Source organism: Scyliorhinus torazame, chromosome 18 (assembly GCF_047496885.1).
Source record: "Scyliorhinus torazame isolate Kashiwa2021f chromosome 18, sScyTor2.1, whole genome shotgun sequence".
NCBI lineage: Eukaryota > Metazoa > Chordata > Chondrichthyes > Carcharhiniformes > Scyliorhinidae > Scyliorhinus > Scyliorhinus torazame.
Window position 1 is genome coordinate 62231319 of NC_092724.1, and position 25303 is coordinate 62256621.

General features: G+C 44.5%; 1 protein-coding gene across 1 annotated transcript in view; it reads right to left on the reverse strand.

Moving 5' to 3' along the window:
• Positions 1-1920: 1920 nt before the first annotated feature.
• The window catches only part of map2k2a (mitogen-activated protein kinase kinase 2a), a 143333-nt gene continuing 119950 nt past the window's right edge, over positions 1921-25303 (reverse strand). Inside the window, exons 10-11 of the mRNA XM_072482812.1 lie at positions 20619-20664; positions 1921-5587 (exon numbers count right to left, since the gene is read on the reverse strand). Of these exons, the coding sequence (XP_072338913.1) occupies positions 5477-5587; positions 20619-20664 (157 nt within the window). The 3' untranslated portion in view covers positions 1921-5476. The remainder of the gene's footprint in view (positions 5588-20618; positions 20665-25303) is intronic.

The following is a 25303-nucleotide window of genomic DNA, read 5'->3' on the forward strand; positions in this document are numbered from 1 at the left end:
GAATATCACAAAGAAACAATGAAATCAGAGACCCGAGAGGTGAGGTCATGTCAAAATGAATACTCAAGTCGTGTTAGAAATATTTAGATTACCTTTTACAATCCAAGTGAAATAAAAGTTACTTTACAATAAAGTCATAAAAACTTAATAACTGTTAGAAAAATATATAAACCCTGAGAAAGGGGCAGAGAAAGACAGACGCAGAGAAGCAAGCAGAGTCAGCTCGGTCATGGGACAAAGCAAAGTAGCCGAGCTAAAACAGCTAATACATCTAAGGAAGACCAGAATTTAGAGGAGGCAGAGTCAGCCAGCAAGGTACATGGGAAAGATAGGACATAGCAACCGAGCTAACCAGAGAACACATCTAAAGAAGACCAGACTTTAAAGAAGATTGATTGTCAAGGTGGGCCTGAAGGTCCCTTCAACCAACCTGAAGGATCCAGAAGAAATATCTTTTTACTTTTCTGTAAAGACAGTGATTGCATCTTTTAAAAAGAAAAAATACATAATAATAAAATAACTTAAAAGTTTTAACCTGAAATAGTGGTTATTCCAAAGTCTACTTTACTTACTTAGCAATGCGGGACCCAGGATTGATGTTACTAAGTGGTAAGTAGATGAAATCTTGGGTGAAGGTATGGGTTATACCGGGGATAACTTGAAAATATAGTTTGACCTAAATAGCACACACCGAAGCCTGCATCGGAGTCAGGGAGTGAGAATCCCTGTTCACCATTTAGAATGTCAGCCCTTTTTGGTATAGGGGGACTTCTAAGAATAGTGGTGAGTTTTCAACAACAAAACCCATGAGATTGTAAGGAAACATTGTATTCTTTAATCGTTTTCCCATTACGGGGACCAGAAAATATGCATACTGATCATTTTGTATTGTTCCGAATGATTCAGTGACGTCAATACCTGCTGGTGACTCCGAAGAACTTTAAATATAAATGTATGTAATTCTGAGGGCAGGCAGAGCTGACTTTTGCGAGCTACAGGATAGCCGCAGCAACGATCTCTCCTGTGTGCACACAGTTTTTCCGAATTAAACAAAGTTTTACCAACACCATATGGTCGAGAACAGACTTGAGGTTTTTCTTCCCTCCGAAATCAGGTTGAAGTACGAGTCCACTGATGAGAAAGAGCACCTGGGGAAACGAGTTTTAGTTGAAACTGGTCGAAGTGTCTAACGTTTCAAACAACATGAATTTTTTTACCAGTTGATGGCCCATACACTACACCAGGAGATGTAATCACACCATTTTTGTCCCTCAGCTCTAATAGGTTTATCTATCTATCTATGTACTCTATCCAAAACGACAGATTCTGTCCGTGACCTCGATGGGACATCCTCTCTCTCCAGCACTGCAATGATATCCTGAATCATACTGCTACCCCTCTGCCTTTCTTGGCTTCCTCATCTTTCCTGCACACTTTGTATCCAAAACTATTTAGTCCCCAAGCCTTGCTAAGTGTTAACTATAAATTTCCAGTTTACAATGAATTATTTGTAATTTTTTGTCTAAAAGATGTGGACCGGTATTTTCCAGTTGTTCATACTGGCAGGATGGCATTTCCTCCTTACTGAAGAGGTTAGAAGCACATGATTGGAATCCCAAAAACCACGAAAGCCGAATAAGCATTTATCCTGTTGTAGGTTAACCCATTTACTCAGTTATTAGGTGTTGTGGGATTGCTTACTAGAACTGTTGGGAGAATCAGTAGCTTTGCAACATATACTACATTCCAACAAATTATTGACTAGGAGGAGATCTCTTCTTTCCATTTTTTGCCTTGAAACGTCACATGGTAAAGTGCAGTATGGAAATAGTTATAGTTTAAAAAATTAGAGTCAAGTGCAAGTTCAACTAGAATGGCTGACCAGTTAACTTTTAAACAATATAACAAAAAGCTTCCCAATTTATGTAAAGTGCCATTTATTTACAAATGTTTTTGTTTGAGTTAAAAATACCAACCAAATGCTTTACGAGCAAGCAAGTCAGCTCCGTCAAACCCGGGCAGTTCCTACTGAAAGCGGTCCATTGTAAAATAACCTCTGCACTGGTCTTCCAAAAAAAGTCTCTTTTCTTAGTTCACATAGTTTAGACAAAATGGTACATTTGCTAATTCACACGAAACAATTGACACTTCCGTTTTAATAACTTTTTGCAACAGATGATTAAATTATACATTCAGTCCACATCATTTGCTTTGCAAAATCTTTTAGGAAAAAAAAGCTTAAAAACAATCAGTATAATACTCGTGCTACTGGTGATTTTATTTGTAATAGGCCAAATCTATTTTACACATTACAAAGTGATGCTTTAAAGAGCTAACCACAACCAGTAGCACAAGATGCCCACAGGCTTCACAAAAGGGAACAAGTGCATCAGACACAACATTATAAACCTGATATAGTGACATACACCAATATGCACCAGTGCTTTAACAGTAACAGCTTACATGTATTTTATTTATTTAAAGGCATAGGCATGTACAATCCATAGACAACTATACAGGAGCACAACACAAACAACTGAGATCCCAGCACAAAACTCAACTCCATTATTCTAATCACAGTGCGTTTCTTTTACCTTCGACGCCTCAGTAGATTAAACTTGTATTTCTTAAATTAAGTTTATTATTTTCCCCCAGGCACTTTAAAACAGATTCATATTCCCGAGAAGTACATTTAGGGTGCAGTTTGCCTCAAAAACACTTGGCTGCTGTACAATTCAGTTGAACCAGAAATAAAATAACCTCTGAAGCTACACAGGTAATCACATGAATAGTTCTTCTTTGAAATGTGTAAAACAAGATTGTAGGAACGTAGCATTTTTGTTTCACAACTGACTACATTCAAGCCCAGGCGGCAAGTGGAATCTTAACATTACTTTTCATGATTCTTAATCAGATGTGTTCTACTCTTCTGATGGGAACGCAAAGAATGAGTTTAAATATGTACCATTTTCGTGGATGATGTACTTCCTTAGGCATAATGACCCACAAAAAAATGGGTTTGGGAGTCATAACATAATTCCCTTTGTTCAGAATTCTCAATCTATATAATTCTTGATCAGTGTTTACTAGTTGACTTTTGTTCCTGCAAATGGTGATAATTGGTAGACCGGTCCCTCGGAGTGCATAGTGGTTGAAATGGGAGGCTTAGTTATTATGTGGCTGAATATACACTCTCCACAAAAATAGTTGTTAGTTCACAAACCATTGGGTCTATAGTAATCATCAAGAATGTCCTCGAACCAAACTGAACACCGCAAGTGCACAACTCTAAGCAGCACTAAATTCTGTGAAAACATGCTTCACAAACAAACTAGGTTTTGTGTCATTCAGGAAATTTCAGGTGAATACAGTACATAGAACCAGAAAAAGGATTTACCCTAATAAGCCTGATAACTAGCAGACAGGTCATCTGCCAAGGCCCGAAATAAATGCTGCAAAATAAAGGGAACGTCACAGTATCTTGTACATATTTTACCTGCAATGGTAACAGAATATTTGGAAGCCAGTGCTTGCAAAGATCAAACCCCTATTCTTCGAACAAGCTCTTCCCCAGTTACAAACCAAGTCCAGCAGTGAAGCAGCAAAATAAAAGCATTTAAAAAAAAGTGAACTAGAGAGTAAACCTAAGAACAGAAACATAGGTAAAAACCTTGGGGTTTTTTTTGTACAAAAGCTAAGAAGCCATTACAATTTACAACTCAAGAAAGAGAGGTTGGATTGAAAAAAGAAAACAGTGTCTTCCTTTAGCTGATTTTTTTTAAGCTCAATTCCTCCACAAATTGTCAAACGTCAATGTGGATACATGGTCAGGAGAACCAAGTGTCAGCTTAAAGATGGAGGACAGTATCAAACTGCACTGACTGTTTCCATAAATCAAAATATTTTGGACAATTTTTCAGCCAACCTCACCATTTTAGCACAATTAAATTTATCTCAGCTCTTTGATCCATGGGCTTTGAAAGGGCTGGCACTGTCTTACACTCGTGTGTATGCAAGGTGCTTTTTTTGTTGTTGAAAATGGCCAAAATTCCGATTCTAAACAGAGCATATCTCTTGGCCATCTCAGAACCGTCACTAAGAACCAAATTAGTCAACCACTTAAAGCTCATTAACGTTTGGAGTATTACTGGCATATTTGAAATGACTGATAAAAATGCTGAAGATACAATAATGAAATAGGCAGGTTCACCCTAACATTCCCAGATTATTAAGGAATAAAAGGAAGTTTTTTTTAATGCCAATTTCTAAAGCAGTGACAGAAAAGAGACTGATACTCCTACCCACTCTCTAGCCTATTACCAACTTGCACACCGGTAGACCCAAGAATCAGCACTCCGACTAGCCATCTCCTACTGGGGAACACCATTCAATCTCCAAGGGTCTGCAATACAGCAAATTTTAAGGAAGAATGAATGCACATAACGGATCATCGGTCTGTGCTGCATTTTGACAAGAAGTTGAAATGAGATCTCAAAACATTGCAAATATACGACTCTGGTCAACTGCCAATTACCTAAGCAATCAAATACCTATCTACCTATGGTCAATCATGCATTAGAGAAATTTGCTCCGTCAACACATTTGTAGGTAATTTTTAAAAAAGCATACATAAGGACCCATTACCACAGCTACTCCCAACTGTTTCCTTGTTAGGGATGCGAGAAAATATACACCAGAGAATTAAATTACTCACCTGCTTGACCCCTGGCTGAATGCTACACAACATATGGCACCACTAAGGGAACCAACAATTGCAAATGAAAACAGCAACTAATTTAAGACACGCTTCAGTTTTAAATTTTAATTAATTCTGTATCAGAGGGGGCTCGGTGCGCGAACACTTGGAATAAATCTGGCTTACACAGGATTTACCTGGTACGGCAAAACCTACGACAAACGTGCTACTTCAATTTGCATCCCTTTATGAAAATAACATCATATGGCACTACTCTGAGAAGCGTATTAAATTTAAAAAAATCACAACCAATTTTGATAGTTAAACAGGAAAGCAAATTTTCTGACTGTCATGTGAAATATGTGTCAGTAGTAGGAAATGTGACATAAGACTGTGATATTAAACACTGCACTTTGACAACCAGCAGAACTCACTTGCAGGGGAAATAATGTGTGTTGAATGAGAGGCTTCCAGCAAGCTACTGCCAAGTGTAAATCATCATCACCTTTAACATCATTTGTGTTGATACTAAAAGGGAGGAAACCGCTCAGCCAAAATCAAAAATTCACCAGCTAAAGAAAGACAATGTTTTTTTTTTTTTAAAACTGCCAATGCTGCCTAGATGTAAAACTCCTTGCTTTGTTTCTGAATGCAGGGAGAGTCCTGATTGATGCCACAGTCACGACAGCAGTAGTTGATAGACATCAGCAGAGGAGGGCAGGAGCTGTGCGGGGGACAGGGGAAAATGAGGGTGGGGGGAGGAGGGATATTGGTCATTCCTCACACAGCGGTACGTGTTGGTGTGCTGGGCTGGTTCAGCCCCATAATTTTACACAACCAGCCAGCGAAATCCACCTCCTCTTCTTCAGACCGCTTAATGAACTTGTGGCTCTGTGAAAAATCAAGAAACAAGTGTCAACGTTTACTGGTTAAAGTTGAATACCCGAGGTGTTGGGCAAGTCCTTCAAATTGAGCTGCATTCTTAGCTGACAAAGATATGAATGAGAAACAACGTATTCATCTCTAGCTCACCCAGGTTCGAGAAATAAAATTACAAGGCACTATATGTGACATATTGACCTTCACTAGAATACTTTCCACAATGACAACTTCAATGCCAAAATTCTGCAAACGTTATTCAATGTTAATTGGTCCACATAACGAGGTTCCATGGGCTACTCACCGCAAATGAAGGCTTGCCAGTCAATTCACCAGGTCCACGCTCGCCAGCCCCCACCCCCCGCCATCAAGATTGAGCAGAACTTAAACAGCTCTTGCTCAGCCAACCCGACTCAGCTTGCAACCATGATGCCAAGAAGATCCGAGCCCAAGATTCGGCGAAGCGGACCTGGCCAAGCATCTAGACGCGGTGGAGGACAGGAGGGATGTCCCGTTCCCCCGAGGGTCTCGGAGGGTGAGCCACAGGGCAGCCAGTGCTTCCTGGGATGAGGTGACGGCGGCTGTAAGCTCTGGGAGCGTGACCGAGAGGACTGGCCTCCAGTGCCATAAAAAGATCACGGTGGCAGTACAGGTGAGTAGGCACCAACGCCATCCCCCCCCACACGAGCATCTACACCCCCCCCCCAACTCTCCATGCAGACCCCAAACCTCCCTTCACACCCCCCAATTCTTTCTTCACACCACTCCTCTCCCTCAACTCCCCCTCCCCCCCCCCCCCCCCCACCCTTTCTTCACACCCTCCTCCCACCACTGTGAACCACGCATGTGGCTAATGATGCCCTCTCTGTGTCCCCGTAGGAGAATCTCTCCCACAATTGTCAGGAGGGGGCCCAGGGCCCAGACTAGTGGAGGCGTGCCGGACTCAAGAATCCTTACTACCTTCGGGTGACAGGCTCTGAAGGTGACAGGAGCGACCGGGGAGAGTTGTCACCAACGCTGAGGTTGCTGGAAGCCGCAGAGGTGAGGATACACCGGGCCCCACCCGGAGGACCTGTCAAACGTGAGATGTTATTGTCTTACTGACAGACCCATCCCTCCCACTGACCACATGTCCATTCTCCCATAGGTCCTCCAGCTGATTGTACCGGACGATCCCAGGTGGCCCCCCTCCAGGTTCCCAGGAGAACATCGGAGGAGAGCTCCGAGGACGGCACGATCGATGTACCAGAGCTGTCATCTCCCCCCTCCATCAATGCAGATACATGCAGCTCGGTGGGAATGTTAGTGGTCAGGCTTCTGGGGCACAATCTGGTGAGCACTGCACAGCTGCTGATACACATCAGGTAGAGGCGGGAACCCCAGGCGAGACAGTAGTCGGAGGTCTGCTGGATCCCTGGACCTAGCTGGGTCCCAGCCTGATGCAGAGCCTCTAGTACAGGGTTACCCAGAACTGATGGAGACGATACAGAGAAGTCAGCGACACTCCAGCAGGTCCATAGCCGCTTGGAGCAGTCCCAGAGGCTACGGTTGCAGGAAATGCTGTCGGCAATGAGTGGCACAGAGGTCAACACTGCTTGTGTGGCAAACATGGAGAGCCTGGTGCACAACATTGGTTCCATTGGTGAGGTCTCCAAGGCGTCGCGCAGTCAGTGGCGGCCAAGGCAGAAGGTCTTGGCAAAATGTTCAACTCGTTGGGGGATGTGACCCAGTACCAGGCTGACCCTGATGAGGTGCTGCGGGACATGTTCCAGTCTCAGATGGGAATGGCCGAGGCCCTGCTGAGCGTGGCTCAATCACTGAGAAGCATCGTCGAGGTCAGCGACACGATGGTGCAGACATTGGGAAGCCACCAGGGCTGGCAGAGCCAGATTATGCTGGGGCAGCTGGGTGCCACCCCAGGCCAGTCCCATGGAGTGGAGATGGTGGCTACCAACTCCCCAGAGTTCCATGAGGCCACTTCTCAAGGTCAGCATACGGGACAGGGTGGCATGACTGCACATGTGACGTTGACAAGTGCACCATGGCCCTCCGGCCCCAGAGGACTCCTGCCAGGGGCATCGAAGGCCATGGGAGGGAAAGAAGAGGAGAAAGAAAGAGACAGCGCGAGAGAGAGAGAGAGAGAGGAAAGAGGTATGCCCCGCAGGGCAGTCCGAACGATTGCGTGGAACTTGTGGGGGTTAGGTGGACCGGTGAAGAGGGCTAGAGTCTTTTTGCATTTAAAGAGCTTGAGAGCCGATGTGGTGCTGCTGCAGGAGACCCAGCTGAGTGTGAAGGACCAGGTTAGGCTGTAGAAGGGTCGTGTGACACAGGTGTTTCACTTGTGCTTTCATAGCTGGCCCCGGTGGGTAGCAGTACTGGTGGGCAAGAGAGTTAAGGTTTCAGATGGAGACCAGTAATAAAAGTTCTCAATTGGGGAAGTGCTAATTTTCTGAAGCTGAAGTTAGATGTAGCTAAAGTGGTCCAGAAACAGATACTGGAAAGTAAATCAAAGCTAGATCAGTGGGAAGCATTCAATGAAGAGACAGTGAGGGTTCATATGAAATGAAAATGAAATGAAAAATATTCTGCTATATTGCCGTTATGTCACCAACTGGCTTTGAAAGCAGACCAAGGCAGGCCAGCAGCACGGTTCAATTCCCGTACCAGCCTCCCCGAACAGGCGCCGGAATGTGGCGACTAGGGGTTTTTCACAGTAACTTCATTTGAAGTCTACTTGTGACAATAAGCAATTTTCATTTCATTTCAGCACCTTCTATAGTCCTTCATACTGCCATTAACACTTCCTTTGACTTGTGTCCTAAACATCTTTGTTGCAATCTCTCGCAGCTCACATCCATCATTGACTTTCTATTTTGCTCCTCCTGCTCCGCCTCCTCTTATACAGTATAAAATCCATCACATTTCTCCCTCTCATTAGCACTGAAGTCATATGGACTTGAAATGTTAACCGTTTCTCTCGCTCTCTCCACAGATGCTGCCAAACCTGAATTAATCCAACAATTTTTGTTTTTATTTTAGAACATGTTCCTTTAAAGAAAAAGACTGGACTAATGAAAAAAAAAGGGAAGCCATATAAATAAGTGTAGATTTTGCCACAGATTCAGAGGGCCATAGGTTGTTCTCCCCTTTGAGATCTGCCTGGTGGTGATTTCCACACCTCAGGCGAGGGGCAAGGTTAAGGCGGCAAATAACCTCAGCCGGTATGGGAATTGAACATGCACTGTTGGCGTCGCTCCACAGCACGAACCAGCCATCCAGCCAATTGAGCTAACTGATATAGAATTGCAATCAAGGAGGATGAATGTACGGGCGACATGGTGGCGCAGTTTAGCACTGCTGTCTCACGGTGCCAAGGACACGGGTTCGAGCACAGCCCGAGGTCACTGTCCGTGTGGAGTTTGCACATTCTTCATGGGTCTCACCCCCACATACCCAAAGATCTGCAGGGTGTGTACATTGGCCACACTAAATTACCCCTTAATTGGAAAAAAGGAATTGGATACTCTAAATTTATTTAAAAAAAAGGAAGAATGTAAACCATGATATGAAATTAATAGTGAGAGGAAGTGGATAAATCCCTAGGCCCAGAAGAAATGCTACCTAGGCTATTAAGGGAAGCAAGAGAAGCAATAGCAGACGCTCTGACCATCATTTTCCAAACCTCGCTAGCGACAGACTTGGTGCCAGAGGACTGGAGCACAGGTAATATTGTACTATTGTGCATTTCCTTCTCCCTTTTAAAAAGGGTAATTGTAGGCCAGTTAAGTCTAACCTTGGTGGTGGGAAAATTATTGGGAAAATTCTGAGAGACAGGATAAATATAATGTTCAATTCTGGTTGCCACACTACCAGAAGGACATGGAGACTTTGGAGAGGGTACAGAAGAGGTTTACCAGGATGCTGCCTTGTATGGACAGCATTAGTTAGGAGGAGAGGTTGGATAAACCCGGTTTACTCTCACTGGAATGACAGTGGTTGAGGGGTGACCTGATAGAAGTCTACAAAATTATGAAGGACATGGACAGTCAGAAGGTTTTTTCCAGGGTGGAAGAGTCAATTACTTGGGGACAGGGTGCGAGGGGTAAAGTTTAGAGGAGATGTGCAAGGAAAGGTTTTTAACAAAAAAAAGGTTAGTAGTGGGTGCCTGGAACACACTGCCAGAGGTGGTGGTGGAAGCAGGTACGATAATGAAGTTTAAGGGTTATCTTGACAAATACATGAATAGGATGGGAATAGAGGGATATGGACCCTGGAAGTGTAGAAGGTTTTAGGTTAGACGGGCACAGGCTTGGAGGAGCGAAGGACATGTTCCTGTGCTGTACTTTTCTTTGTTCCTTGTAATGCAAGGCTCTCACCCACTGGGCAGTCTACTCATCGAAAGGTACCAAATGAGGAAGAAATCATACAAAAATTGTGTTTCAAAGCTGCAGATACACTGCAAAAGGGCAAGACCACAAGTGAATCCTTGACTTTGTTCCATCGTCTCCAATTAAATATTGGGAAAACAGAGGCTATTGTTTTCGATCCTTGTTCCAACCCCCATTCCCTCTCCCTGGAAACACCAAAGACTAAACTAGTTTGTTCACAACCTTGGTGCCATACTTGATCCCGAGATAAGTTTCCAATTTCACATTAGCCATCACTAAGGCAACCTATTTCAATCTCCATAACATTGCCTAGACTTCATGACCTCAGCTCATCCACTGCTAAAACCTAGCATTTGTTACCTCTCAGCTCAACTATTCCAATGAGCTCCTTGCTGACCTCCCACATTTTACTCTCTGTACATTTGAGCTCATCGAAAACTCCTGCTACCCAGTTCATAACTTGCACAAAATCACATTCAACTATAACCCTTGAGCGCACTGATCTACACTGGCTCCCACTGAAGCAAATTCTCATCCTTGTTTTGAAATCCCTCCATGGCCTCACCTCCTCTGCCGTCTCCTCCAGCAGCACAACTCTCAGATATCTGTGCTGATCTAATTCTGGCCTCTTAAGCAGCCCTGATTTTAACTGAAAAAAAAAACCTGTTGGTAGGCACATCTTCAGTTGCCTGGGTCCTAAGCTCTAAAATTCCCATTTTCCTCCTTTAAGATGCTTATTAGTCTACCTTTCTGCTCAAGCATCTGGTCACCTGACCTCATATCTCCTTATGTGGTTTAGTGTAATGTTTTGTTTCATAGTGCTCCTGTGAACCGTCTTGAGATGCTTTAAGTTAACAGCACAATATAAATATAAGTATTTGCATTAGTCAACGCAATTATTCAATTTGAAAGGAGCTACTTGCATGCAGTGCCACTATTTCACATTTTAGTCAAAACTACCGATTTGAGCACAAGTATGACCTTGATCACTGAACACATGGACATGGATACAAAATGGAATACTTGAATATTTGGTGAAGTCTTTTGAACCAAACCTACCCAAGATAAATGAATAGAACTTTGACTCAAGAATTCTATGCAATGTATTGAGTGTGACTGCTCTTTTATAATTTGAGATTCATAACCAAAGCTTCAGGCATTTATTGCAGTCAACGTTGATGTTTCCCATAGTCTGTTATCAGCTGGTCAAATAATTGCATAAAGGTGGGTAGTTAAATTGTTAAATTCTGAAGGTTAAAAAACATTTCAAAGAACCATTGGTTCAGCTCTCAAAAAAAAAGGTTCTGCCTCGACAGGGGTTTCCATCTCTGGTATACTTATTTCTCTTTGTTTCGGGGTCTCAGGTGAAACTCTGGGCATGAGGATCAAGCAACAGTGTCCTGAATAAGGCGGCACGGTGGTGCAGTGGTTAGCACTGCTGACTCATGGTGCTGAGGATCCGGGTTCAATCTCGGCCACGGGTCACTGTCCGTGTGGAGTTTGGACATTCTCCGTGTCTGCATGGGTCTCACCCCCACAACCCAAAAAGATATGCAGGGTAGATCAATTCGCCACGCTAAATTGCCCCTTAATTGGAAAAATGAATTGGATACATGAAATTTTTAAAAAAGTGTCCTGAATATCAACATATGCTTTAGTTAATCAAACAAAATGTTTGTACTTAACTTCCGGTTGCGGCGATGACCAGCTAAGCCGCACGTTTCAGCGGCTCCAGCTTAAACGGACCTTCGGGCTCTTTTAAGAGCCCCAACGGGAAATTCTTTTCTGACGAAACCCGGTGTGGGGTGAGGCAACAGGGAGTCCCCCCCAGTGGAAAAGAAAAATATCGGCAGCGGCGGCCAAATCTCGGAGAATCCTCGAGGGCAGCGGCAGAAGAAAGAAAGGAGCAAGATGGCGTCGGAGAGAGCCCAGGCGACATGGGGACCGGACCAGGACGGATTTTTAAGACGGTGTGTGGAGCTGCTAAAAAAGGAGGTGCTGGCCCCGATGCTACAGGCAATCGAGGGGCTTAAAGAGACACAAAAGGCCCAGGAGATAGAGCTCCGTGTGGTGGAGCAGAAGGTAACGGACAACGAGGACGAGATCCTGGGCCTAGCGGTCAAAATGCAGACGCACGAGGCGCTCCATAAGAAGTGCATCGAAAGGATTGAAGTCCTGGAAAACAGATCAAGGAGAAAAAACCTCGGGATCCTGGGTCTCTCCGAGGGAGTGGAAGGAGCTGACGGCGGGGCTTACGCGAGCACGATGCTATGCTTGCTAATGGGAGCTGAGGCCCCCTTGGAAGTGGAAGGGGCCCACCGTGTCCCTGCGAGGAGACCAAAGGCTGGAGAACCACCTAGGGCGATGATCGTGCGATTTCACCGCTTCATTGATAGGGAGGTGGTTCTGAGATGGGCCAAGAAGGTACGAAGTAGCAGATGGGAGAATGCGGTGATACGTGTATCAGGATTGGAGTGCGGAGGTGGCGAGAAGGAGGGCGAGTTTCAATAGAGCCAAGGAGGTGCTGCATAAGAAGAAAGTGAAGTTCGGGATGCTGCAGCCGGCGCGATTGTGGGTCACGCACCAGGATAGACATTACTATTTTGAAACGTCAGAAGAAGCATGGACCTTCATTCAAAAAGAGAAACTGGACCAGAACTGAGGGACTGATGTTGGAGGGGAAATGAAAATGCTGATGTATAGAGGTGTAAATTGGGGAGGGGGGGGACACAGATGTGGGCGCCGGTGGGGGGGGGGGGGGAAAGAAGAGACACAGGCGGGGGACGGGGAATGGGAGCGGGGCGGTAGGGGGAGCTGCGCCATGGGGGGCGGGATGGCTCTAGAAAGCGCGGGGTTTCTTTTTCTTTTCCCGCGCCAGAGACATGATGACGGGAAGATAGGCGCAAGGAGGATGGGAGTTCCTCACACGGGGGGGGGGGGGGGGGGGGGTCAAGGAGAGAGCGGGAGAAGCCGGGGTCAGTTGAAGTCAGCTGACTTTCGGAAGCAATATGGGGGGAGTAACCATGCTAGATGGGGATCTAGCGGGGGCGGGCGGGACAACTGGGTTTCTGCTGCGGAGATCGAAAGGGAGCTGGTAAGAGAAAATGCGGTCGAGGCGGGAATGTGCCGCCTGGGGGACGGGTGGGTGCACGGAACCGGGACGTGTGACTGGCCCAGAGGGTGATGGCTAGTCGACAGGGGAGGGGGGCGGGCAGCCCCCTAGTCCGGCTGATCACGTGGAACGTGAGAGGCCTAAATGGGCCGATTAAGAGGGCCCGAGTGTTCGCGCACTTAAAGGGACTGAAGGCAGACGTGGCCATGCTTCAAGAGACGCATCTGAAGGTGGCGGACCAGGTTAGGTTAAGGAAAGGATGGGTGGGACAGGTGTTCCACTCAGGGCTGGACGCAAAGAATAGAGGGGTGGCCATATTGGTGGGGAAACGGGTGTCGTTCGAGGCTAGGAACATTGTAGCGGACAGCGGGGGCAGATATGTGATGGTGAGTGGCAGACTGCAGAGAATGGAGGTCGTGCTGGTCAACGTATATGCTCCGAACTGGGATGATGCGGGATTTATGAAGCGGATGCTGGGACGCATCCCGGACCTGGAGGTAGGAAACCTGGTAATGGGGGGGGGGGGGACGACGACACTTCAACACCGTGCTAGACCCAGGGTTAGATAGATCTAGATCCAGGACCGGAAGAAGGCCGGCAGTGGCCAAGGTGCTTAGGGGGTTTATGGACCAAATGGGGAGAGTAGATCCGTGGAGATTTGCTAGGCCGCTGGCCAAAGAGTTCTCCTTTTTCTCCCATGTCCATAAGGTATACTCCCGGATAGATTTCTTCGTTTTGGGAAGGTCACTGATTTTGAGGGTGTAAGGAACGGAGTACTCGGCTATAGCTGTTTCAGACCATGCCCCACATTGGGTGGATCTGGAACTAGGAGAGAGGGAGCAGCGTCCACTCTGGCGACTGGATGTGGGATTATTGGCGGATGAGGGAGTCTGCGGAAGAGTGCGGGGATGTATCGAAAGGTACCTGGAGGCCAACGATGATGGGGAGGTCCAAGTGGGGGTAGTATGGGAAGCGCTGAAAGCGGTGGTCAGGGGGGAGTTGATCTCCATCAGGGCTCACAAGGGGAAAACAGAGGCCAAAGAAAGGGAAAGATTACTGGGGGAGATTTGGATGAGAGTGTGGATAAAAAATATGCGCAGGCCCCGGACGAAGGACTATACAGGGAGAGGCGACGACTCCAGACGGAGTTCGACCTGCTGACCACGCGGAGGGCAGAGGCACAGTGGAGGAAGGCACAGGGGATGAGATATGAATATGGGGAAAAGGCGAGTCGCCTGCTGGCCCACCAGCTTCGAAAGAGGACAGCGGCGAGGGAAATACGGGGAGTTAGGGATGAAATGGGAACCACGGTTCCGGAGAGCAGGGATGGTAATGAGGTGTTCAAGACCTTTTATGAGAGGTTATATAGGTCCCAACCCCCGGAGGGAAAAGAGAGGATGCAGCAGTTTCTGGACCAACTAAGGTTCCTGAGGGTGGAGGAGCAGGAGATGGCAGGCCTGGGGGCGCCAATTGGGGTGGACTAAGTGACCAAAGGGCTGGGGAACATGCAGGCAGGGAAGGCCCCGGGACCTGACGGGTTCCCGGTGGAATTTTATAGGAAATATGTGGACTTGTTGGCCCCGCTGCTGGTAAGAACCTTTAACGAGGCCAGAGAAGGGGGGGGGACCCTATCCCCGACAATGTCGGAGGCGATGATATCACTAATCCTGAAGCGAGATAAAGACCCGCTGGCAATTGAACCACTGGCCATAGCGCTGAGAGACTCCAGGAAATGGAGAGGGGTGGTTAGAGGGGGAGAGGAACACCGAGTGTCACTCTACGCGGATGACCTACTGCTGTATGTGGCGGATCCAGTGGGGGGGGGATGACAGAGGTAATGCAGATATTGAGGGAGTTTGGAGATTTCTCGGGATATAGGTTTAACATGGGAAAGAGTGAGCTTTTCGTGATACACCCTGGGGACCAGAGGAGAGGGATAGATGGCCTGCCGCTAAGGAGAGTGGAAAGAAACTTCCGATACCTGGGGATTCAGATAGCCAGGAGCTGGGGAACCTTACACAGACTCAATCTGACTCGGCTGGTGGAGCAAATGGAAGAGGATTTCAAAAGGCGGGATATGCAGCCGCTGTCACTGGCGGGCAGAGTGCAAGCGATTAAGATGATGGTCCTCCCGAGGTTCCTATTTGTGTTTCAATGTCTCCCTATATTGATCACAAAGGCCTTTTTCAAAAAAATAGATAGGAGCATCATGAGCTTCGTGTGGGCAGGGAAGGCCCCGAGGGTAAGGAGGAGGTTCCTGCCACGTAGCAGGGACAGAGTGGGACTTGCCGAATTTGGGTGACTACTACTGGGCCGCCAACGTGGCGATGATCCGTAAGTGGATGATAGAGGGAGAGGGGTCAGTGTGGAAAAGGCTGGAGATGGCGTCCTGTAAAGGAACGAGCTTAAAAGCGCTGGTGACAGCGCCACTACCGCTCTCCCCGAAAAGGTTTACCACGAACCCAGTGGTGGCGGCAACATTAAGTATCTGGGGGCAATGGAGGCGACAGAGGGGTGTGTTGGGAGCCTCGGTGTGGTCCCTGATCAGGAATAACCATAGGTTTGCCCCAGGGAGGTTGGACGGAGGGTTCCTGAGCTGGCACTGGGCAGGAATTAGGAGAATGGGAGACTTATTTATAGATGGGACGTTTGCGAGCTTGGGTGCGCTAGAGGAAACGTATGAGCTGCCCCCAGGGAATATCTTTAGGTATATGCAGGTGAGAGCGTTCACGAGACAACAGGTGAGGGAATTTCCGCTGCTCCCGACACAAGAGATCCAGGACAGAGTGCTTTCGGGGGTGTGGGTCGGGGAGGGCAAAGTGTCCGAAATATACCGGGAGATGAGAGAAGAGGGGGAGGAGCTGGTAGAAGAACTGAAGGGAAAATGGGAAGAAGAGCTCGGGGGTGAGATTGAGGAGGGTTTGTGGGCTGATGCCCTAAGTAGGGTAAATTCCTCTTCCTCGTGTGCCAGGCTTAGCCTGGTTCAATTTAAGGTGCTACAGAGAGCACACATAACGGGAGCAAGGTTGAGCAGGTTCTTCGGAGTGGAGGACAAATGCGGGAGGTGCGGGGGAAGCCCGGCGATTCACACACACATGTTTTGGTCGTGTCTGGCACTGGAGGGATATTGGAGGGGAGTGGCGGGAGTGATCTCGAAGGTGGTGAAGGTCCGGGTCAAGCCAAGCTGCGGGTTAGCTATATTTGGGGTAGCGGATGAGCCGGGAGTGCAGGAGGCGAAAGAGGCCGATATTGTGGCCTTTGCGTCCCTAGTAGCCCGGCGTAGGATTTTACTCATGTGGAAGGAAGCGAAACCCCCCGGCGTGGAGGCCTGGATAAACGATATGGCAGGGTTCATAAGACTGGAGCGGATGAAGTTTGCTCTGAGAGGATCGGCTCAGGGGTTCACCAGGCGGTGGCAACCGTTCCTCGACTATCTAGCGGAACGTTAGGGGGAAAATAGATAGCCAGCAGCAGCAGCCCGGGGGGGGGGGGGGGGGGGGGGTAAATTGTTTGTGTTCTAGATGGGGTGAGGGGGCGGGAGGGGAGCACTATTTCGTGTTATTTTGTTAGTTCACTATTTTATTTTAACAATGTTATCTATCAGTTATCATGTTACCGTTTTTGTTGATTTGTAAGGGGGAAAAATTGTGTTTGAAAACTTCAATAAAATATATATTTTTTAAAATGTTTGTACTTCTCGCAATGGATTGACTATAGCATGTTCATGCAATTAGCCAGTGCTTCCGTTTCCCTGATGGTTGTACTCCAGCGGTATTCTCGAAGTCCCCATGGAAACTCCCACACAAGGACTGCACGGGAATAGTCCGGGTGGTCAATTATCATGTGCTTCAAACCAATTCAAAGCCAGAGACGTCGGATGGTTCCGACTCTGAGCAGAATAGTTACCCATAAAACGTTAGAAGAATTAAATCCAGCTTGCATAACCATACACCTGACCCCACCTGAGCTTCCACTGGATCCCAACACCCCACCTGATCTCACTACTAACACCTCCCCTGGTGCACCCTTTCCGATTACCTCCCCCATACCACCCCACTACCCCCACGTCCACCTGATTAACGCCCTAGCTCCCCCACCCCTGACAACCAGGCTAACATCACAACCCTACACCCCACCCGACAACACCCTGACAAACCCCTGGTTCCCTTCCAACTTCTCACCCCCCCGGCACCCAACTATCTCCCCTGCCTGACTCCCCAATTACCTCCCCCCCGCCGACTCCCCTACTATCTAACCCCCGCTTACTCCCCAACTAAATGCAATTCTTTTGATAATTTGACTTCAGTAAATCTGAAAGTTAATAATAATTAATAATCTTTATTGCCAAAAGTAGGCTTACATTAACACTGCAATGAAGTTACTGTGAGAAGCCCCTAATCAATTCCGGCACCTGTTCAGAGTACACAGAGGGATTGCCGAACAAATTACCTAACAGCACGTCTTTTGGGACTTGTGGGAGGAAACCAGAGCGCCCGGAGGAAACCCATGCAGACACAGGGACAATGTGCAGACTCCGCACAGTGACTCAAGCCGGGAATTGAACCTGGGACCCTGGAGCTGTGAAGCAACAGTGTTAACCACTGTGCTACTGTGACACCCAAGTTTGCTGGCAGATTATCTATTTACATCACAATCATATCAAAGGAGGCACTATTCTGGCAATTCTCACCCCATTTTCGATTCTTATTGCAGTTTCTTGGTACCACAGGTTTCATTACAGTGAGTAAAAACTCAAGACAACTTGTGTTTCATGGTCAGAAATCTGAACACGTAGAAGAGAACTCAAACTAAATCTGAAAACTAGCAAGGAACTTCCAGTTAAATTTTAAGAAACCATTTGATAACCAATTAAAAAGGATCAATTGTAGTGCATTGTAGCTCAGTATCTTTCACCAGTAGAGCTACATTTTCCGAATTCAGATCATTATCCAATTTAATAATTTAGCACTCTGCCTCTGTCTGCTCAGAATTAGAACAGCAGGATGAAATGTACCAATTAACTGGCCAAAATAAACACGAGGCCCGTCAAAACAAATGACCATCTGTCTGGTGGTTAGGACCTCTACTGTTTTGGAAATCAGAGAAAAATCCAATAAGGAATCCAGGAGAAATGCCTTTAGCCAGTGTCCAGATGTGGAATTTAATAAAACAGGGAGTAGTTTTCATGAGCAGCATTGATAGCACGAGGGGGAAAAGGAATAGAAGGATTTGCTGATAGGTTTAACTTAAGTAGGATTTGTAGCATAAACACTAGAAAAGATGAGTCAAGCCAAATGGCCTATTTCTACGTAATAAAGATACAAATCTCAGTAATTCTTAGAGGCGGACTCACAGTGCAGCGACTCCAGATTCTGATTAGTCAAGTCCACTTAGAGCGGGAAAAAAAGAAATCCGGCATGTCCACAATGACTCTTACCAATTTCTATAGATGCACCATAGAAAGCATTCCACCTGGTTGTATCACAGCTTGATATGGCAACTGTTCCGCCCAAGATTGTAAGAAATTATAAAGCTGTGAACATAATTGAAGACCCCTCCCATCCTGGTTATTCTTTTTTCCAACTTCTTCCATGGGGGAGAAGATACAAAAGCTTGAGAACTTGTTCTAGAAAATTCAAAAACTGTTTTTCTCCTGCTGGTACTAGACTAATGAATGGCCTGACTATATATTAAATTGATCTTTTTAGATATTTGTCGTTTTTTACAGTTGTAATTATGTTTCAGTGTGTGACAGATTTTATCAATAAACAACAAGAATCAAAGGTCCCTCTAACGAGAAATGTACAAGATGCAGGAAGTTATTTTTCAATGAAACTAGAGACAATGATATCACTTTGAAAGGGAAAGAGAAGATCATCGTTGAGACTGTCAATGTTATTTGTGACACAATAAAAGTTGCAATTGCAGAGTAGAAGTGCATCTCTGAAGAAAATGTTGATTTATTTTGTGTGCTTTTTGACAGAAGTTTGGATGAGAACGCTAAAAGCCACTGCAGTAAAGGATTAAGTGAATTCTACCGAGAGATCATAGACACAAATCTTTTTGAAGATGAAGTGGAACAATTCCTTAATTCATTTCATGGAAAATGGTGAGCTCTGCGCTTTGAGATCATCAGCTGATTTGCACAGACTTTTATGTGATGGTTCGCAGGCAACCTTTCTGGAAACCATTCTGAAAATATATGTTTTTAAATTTAGAGTACCCAATTATTTTTTTTCCAATTAAGGAGCAATTTAGCATGGCAAATCCATCTAGCCTGCACATCTTTGGGTTGTGGGGGTGGGGATGGGGGGGGGGGGTAAAGAGACCCATGCAAACATGGGGAGAATGTGCAAACTCCACATGAACGTGACCGGGATCGAACCCGGGTCCTCAGCACCGTGAGGCAGCAATGCTAACCACTGTGCCACCGTGTCGCCTTTTGAAAATATTTTTAACAATACCTGTCACAAATTCTTGTAGTGAACATTCTTTTGCACTATTGAAAAGAGGTTAAAAATTACTTGAGAAGTACGATGAGTCAGGAACATTTGACAAGTTCAGCAATATTGATGATTGAAAGTGTCTCTTTACAAGATTTCACCTATGATGATGCTATTGATGATTTTGTGAAGAAAAAGTATAGAAAAAAAAATCTATATATCCAAGCCAACAAGGGAAGAAGAAAATCTGTCCATCTTCCATATTTTCTGGTTTCAATTCTGTTTTGCAAAATGGACCACTGCTGGTCCGATATAACGGCTGCAGCTGGTCACCTGCTGATAGTTCTAACCACCATTGCTCTCAAGACTGGCCTTAGAAAGTCTCTCCCAGGACAAAGAACGGAATTCTACAGACAGAGCCACTAAGATTGAACTTGGACTCACTGGGCACTCTACTCATGTGAATTTATGGCAATAATCTCTTTGGTTTTGCGAGAGGAAGGAAGGAAGTTAACTTTTGAAACTGAATGAGACTCTGAAATATACCGAATGGCAGTGTATGCATCTTGTTGATTGGAGGATTTGCTCCTGCATTGGACTGGCTTATTCCATCCTACACTGGCCTGCACTGCATTGATTGATTTTTCCATCTCGTTGTTCATCAGCAAGTTCCAAGTTTGCTTGTCTCAAGACACACATTGCAATTTTGTCCATCTTTACTGTCATTCTGACAAGGGGTGAGCTTGGATTTCAATTCAGCAATTATTCACACAGGCGTGTTTTTACAAGTCAAAATGCACTAAAGCAGTTAAGCAGTGACCAATTTGTGCATTTTTGCGGCTTGCGCCGTTGCATTCTGTGGGCCAGTGCGGACAGGTTCAGGAGGGGCATGATGGCGGTGAGATGGGCCCCAGAAATGAAGGCGAGTGTGTAGCCCCACAAGACGCAAATTCACCTCTGCTAATTCTGCAGAAGGGAGCAGCTCGAGTGCCATTTTAAGCAGAATAATCAGGTTGGAGAGAATACTACCACTTTTAAAATGCCATAGAGTAAACGCAAATTGGTAACTGAAGGCCTAACGCTGAAGGATTTTCACTCACCATAAGTAGTTTCAAGTCTGCTCGGTCAGCTGGATTCTTGAATAAGCTGTAATAAACAATTTTAATTAGTAAACAGCACAGTATTTTAGATTGGTTTAAGATGTAAAACCAAGCTCAGAGTTTTTCATCTACACCACATTAAGAAATTAACACCATGGATATTAACACCACGGATATCTACACCATAATAAAAAACAAAATCACACCAAGTATATTCACAATCAATCATTTTCTTTTAACTATTTATTGTATATAATTAAAACACAAAATTTACATACATGTAAATAACCTGGAACACACTCACATACACAGAACATAACACTTATAATGTAAAATTATAGCAAATTTTATATTTAACGAGTACAAAATGACAAATCATATCAAAATATCACAATAAATGTAACATGATAAAACGATGGCCAAATGGGAGGCAGTAGCGAGTGGTATTGTCACTGGGCGAGTAATCCAGAGACCCAGGGTAATGCCCTGGGGCCCCAGGTTCGAGTCCCACTAAAACAGACGGTGATATTTGAATAGAAATTCGGAATTAAAGTCTAATGATGACCATGAAACCATTGGCAATTGTTGTAAAAATCCATCTGGTTCACTGATGTCCTTTAGGAAATTTACTGTCCTTACCTGGTCTGGTGCATGTAGCTCCAGACCCACAGCAATGTGATTGAATCAGAAATGTCCCCTCAAAGGCATTTAGGGATGGGCAATAAATGCTGGCCCAGCAAGCGACACCCACATCGCATGGAAGAATTTAAAAAATAACCATGAAGATGGCTTTAAATCATCAATGTACAAACCATAAAATCCTAACTGCCAACTGCAGGGCAAGTGCCAGTCACAACCTTAAATAAACTGATAATCCACAAAGAATTTCCAAATGTAATTCAAGTAGGTACCAAACTTCCACATCAAGTCCTAAAACCAGACATATGCACTTCTTCACTAATTTGACACTAAAGAGTATGATAACAATAACTTGCATTTATATAGTGCGTCTAACAGAGTAAAACATCCCAAGATGCTTCACCGGAACAATGATCAAACAGGTCAAAATTCACCTGGAACATGGTTTAAGAACAGCAGCCTTCCTTTATCACAGAATGGTTAGTCCTTATGACTAGAAAAATATTTGACACGTCCAAATCTGTCCTAATGCCATCTACATATACTGTAATGTATATACATATAGGGCAACTCAAATGGGGACAGAACAAGATCCCTTACTGATGGCTGCATCCCAACTCCCTTCTTCCAGATTGCAATATTTATTCAGCTTCACAGGAAACACAGAGCAACAATGATGATATCCGCCAGTACTCGCTGTCTAGGTGAAAACAAAGAAAGGTCACTTTGATCCAGTGTCCATGGGCACTGGCAGTATTGAACTCAAGCAAAGATTCTAAATCTTCAGGAGAAGGGGGAGGGAAGTGGCATAATTTCCAGTTATCGTCAGTATCTTATACAGATACTAAGTATAGGCATCAATGCAAGATACTAAAAAACTGAAAACCAAGATCAACTTATGAAAAATACCAGTGAACTCGGGATCTGGGGTTTATTGTTTAACCTTGTATTCAGCATTATTCACCTGACTGTTGCGCAAGGACAAATTGAAGACAATTACTACACCTAATCTGAAGGTAATACAGAAGCTAATAAGTGCATATTTTAAGCGTTAATGCAATCATGAGACATAGTTTAAAAACTTGTTATATAGCTTTAATTTTAAGAGAATGCAGATCACTTGAGATCAAATGGTATGTAAATAGTTACTTAAAATTATTTAAGATTTAAGCCCTTGAATTTTCTATCCTACATTTTGTTGTTATGGAGTGTGAGATGTAGAACAAGAATCCTCGGCAGAAAATCAGATGGGAGTAGTTTATTATATATAAACTGTAAGGGCTTCCTAATTCAGATGAGGACTACCACCTTCACTTAACCCACCGATAGACTGTCCACTCCTCAGAGTATGCAGGAGTGGTTCCTACAAAACACAGCAGAAAAACAATCATTCATTTATTGGCAAAGAAGGATTCTACAGCAGGGAGAGAAGAGAAATACATTTGGACTTTGTCCTGACTCTCAAAGGGCTTTTCAGTTCCATTTCTCCATAACATTTAACATTTCCTTTCCAAACATGCATCAACCTTTCTTTTAAAATGTTCAAGGTTGACCACGTTTCTTGGTAGGGAATTCTATATCTTAGCTCACTTGTAAAAACATTTCCTTAATGTATCCCTTCATTTGTAGATAAATGTATTCCCACTAACTACTAGCTACCAACCAAAGAAAAGCTATTTCCCATTCAACTCACCAAAACCCTGCATCATTTTGAACACCTCCGTTAAAGTTCCAACACTAAGCACGTCGAACAAACACTGAATTTGATAATGGCCAACGTTATTATAGAGCATTGCAGAGAAACTGAAATAAGTCCAGTTCAATAGCTGTGCCTGCCAGTAAACTCAAACCACAACAATTAGGCCATAGCCTTATTCAATCCCAGGTGGATTGGACCAGAATTGGTGCAGTACAAAGCCCAGATTTAACTCTACTGTGAGGAAGGCTTCAAAAACAATGACAATAAAACGAAAAATGCAATAGCACGAATGTATTTGGTGATTAAAACACTGGTGTGAATCAAATAGAATTGTATCCTTGTGAAACACAAGAGGATGATGTAAAGCATAGATCCACAGCACAGGGTTTATAGATACATAGCTGCAATCCTATGTTGTGCATCATTAAACGTTACAAAAAATTAATTGTTCCCACAACTATACTCCTGCGAAGCAGGATGAATGCAAACCACGCTACCAGAGGGAGATTGCCTTCTAGGATGCTCATTTTTATAATGGATAAAAAAACATACAAATTGAGGTGCTGGATCACCAAATGGCCATCATACCATTCACAACCTTTATTTGAATATTTAAACTTAAATAAGGGCAATTATAAGGGCATGAAAGTGGAGCTGGCTGAAGTGGACTGCTATATGTGGTAAAGGATAGGACAATAAAGGTTCAGTGGCAGATATTTAAAGGGATTTTTCAGAATACACAGAATAGACACATTCCAATGTGAAAGAAAAAAATCACAGGGAGGACCCACCATCTGTGTTTAACTAAAAAAGTTAAAGACAGTATCAAACTTTAAAAAAAAAAGCATATAATTATGCAAAGTTAGGTGACAGGTTCGAAGAATGGATGCAATATAAAGAACAGCAAAGGAGGGCAAAAAGATTAACAAGGAAGGAAAAATTAGAGTACGAGAGAAAGCTAGCCAGCAATGGCAGGATGGAGAGGAAGAACTTCTCTGGACATTTAAGTAAGAAAAGTTAACCAAGTGAGTGTTGGTCCTAGAGAAAGTACGTCTGGGGAACTGATCATGAAAAGTGGGGAGATGGTGGATAAATTACACAGGTATTTTTCATCGGTCTTCACTATAGAGGACACAAGTAGCATCAGAAAAAGCTGTAAATTAGGAAATAGAAGGCAATGAGGAACTCAGGAAAATTACAACCACGAGACATGGTATTGAGCAAATTGTTGGGGCTGTGGGCTGACAAATCTCCGGATCTGGACAGACTTCATCCGAAGGTCTTGAAAGAAGTAGCTAGTGAGAAAGTTGATGTTTTAATTTTTAAAAATTTCCTTGATTTTGAGGAAGGTTCCACGAGATTGGAAATCAGCAAATGTAACTCCTTTACCGAAAATGGGAACGAGACAGAAAGAAGGAAACTACAGGCCAGTTATCCTCACATCTGTCATAGGGAAAATATTAGCAACCTTTATTAAAGTTGTCATATCAAGGCAATCAGGCAGGGTCAACATGGCTTGTTTTGTGAAATATTTAACCAATTTTTTTGAGTTCTTGAAAGATTCACATGTACGGTGGAAAGAGAGGAAATCAATGGATGCACTGTACTTTAATTTCCAGAAGGTGCCATATCAAAGGTTATTGTGGAAAACAATAGATGATGGTGTAGAGGGTAACATATTGTCATGGATTGAAGATTGGCTAGCTAACAGGAAATAGTTGGCATAAATGGGTCTTTTTCTAGTTGGCAGGATGTGACGAGTGGTGTGCCACGGGGATCAGTGCTGGGGACTAGGCTTTTTACAATTTATATAAATGATTTGGATGAAGGGACTGAAGGGATGGTTGCTAAATGTGCTGATGACACAAGGATAGGTAGGAAAGTACAAAGGGATACAGATAAAGTGGACAAAGATCTGCCAACTGGAGTATAACGAGAGTGGTGGCATAGTGTCATTTTCACTATGGTATTGACCTAATAAACCAGAGGCACAGGGTAATGCTCTGGGGACCCAGGTTCAAATCTCACCACTGCAGATGGTGAAATATGAATTCAATAAAAATCTGGAATTAAAAGTCTAATGATGATGATTAAATCAATGCCAATTGCTGTAAAAACTTATCTGATTCATTAATGTCCTTTAGGGAAAAACATATCTGCCATCCGTACCTTGTCTGGCCTATATGTGACTCCAACATGGTTGCCTGTTAACTGCCCTCTCAAGGGCAATTAGGAATGGGCAATAAATGCTGGCCCAGCCTGCGATACACACGTCCCATGAATGAATGAATAAAAGAAGTGAAACGCTCCCTTTTGGTGAAAGCTTATTATCTAAATGGTGAGAGAT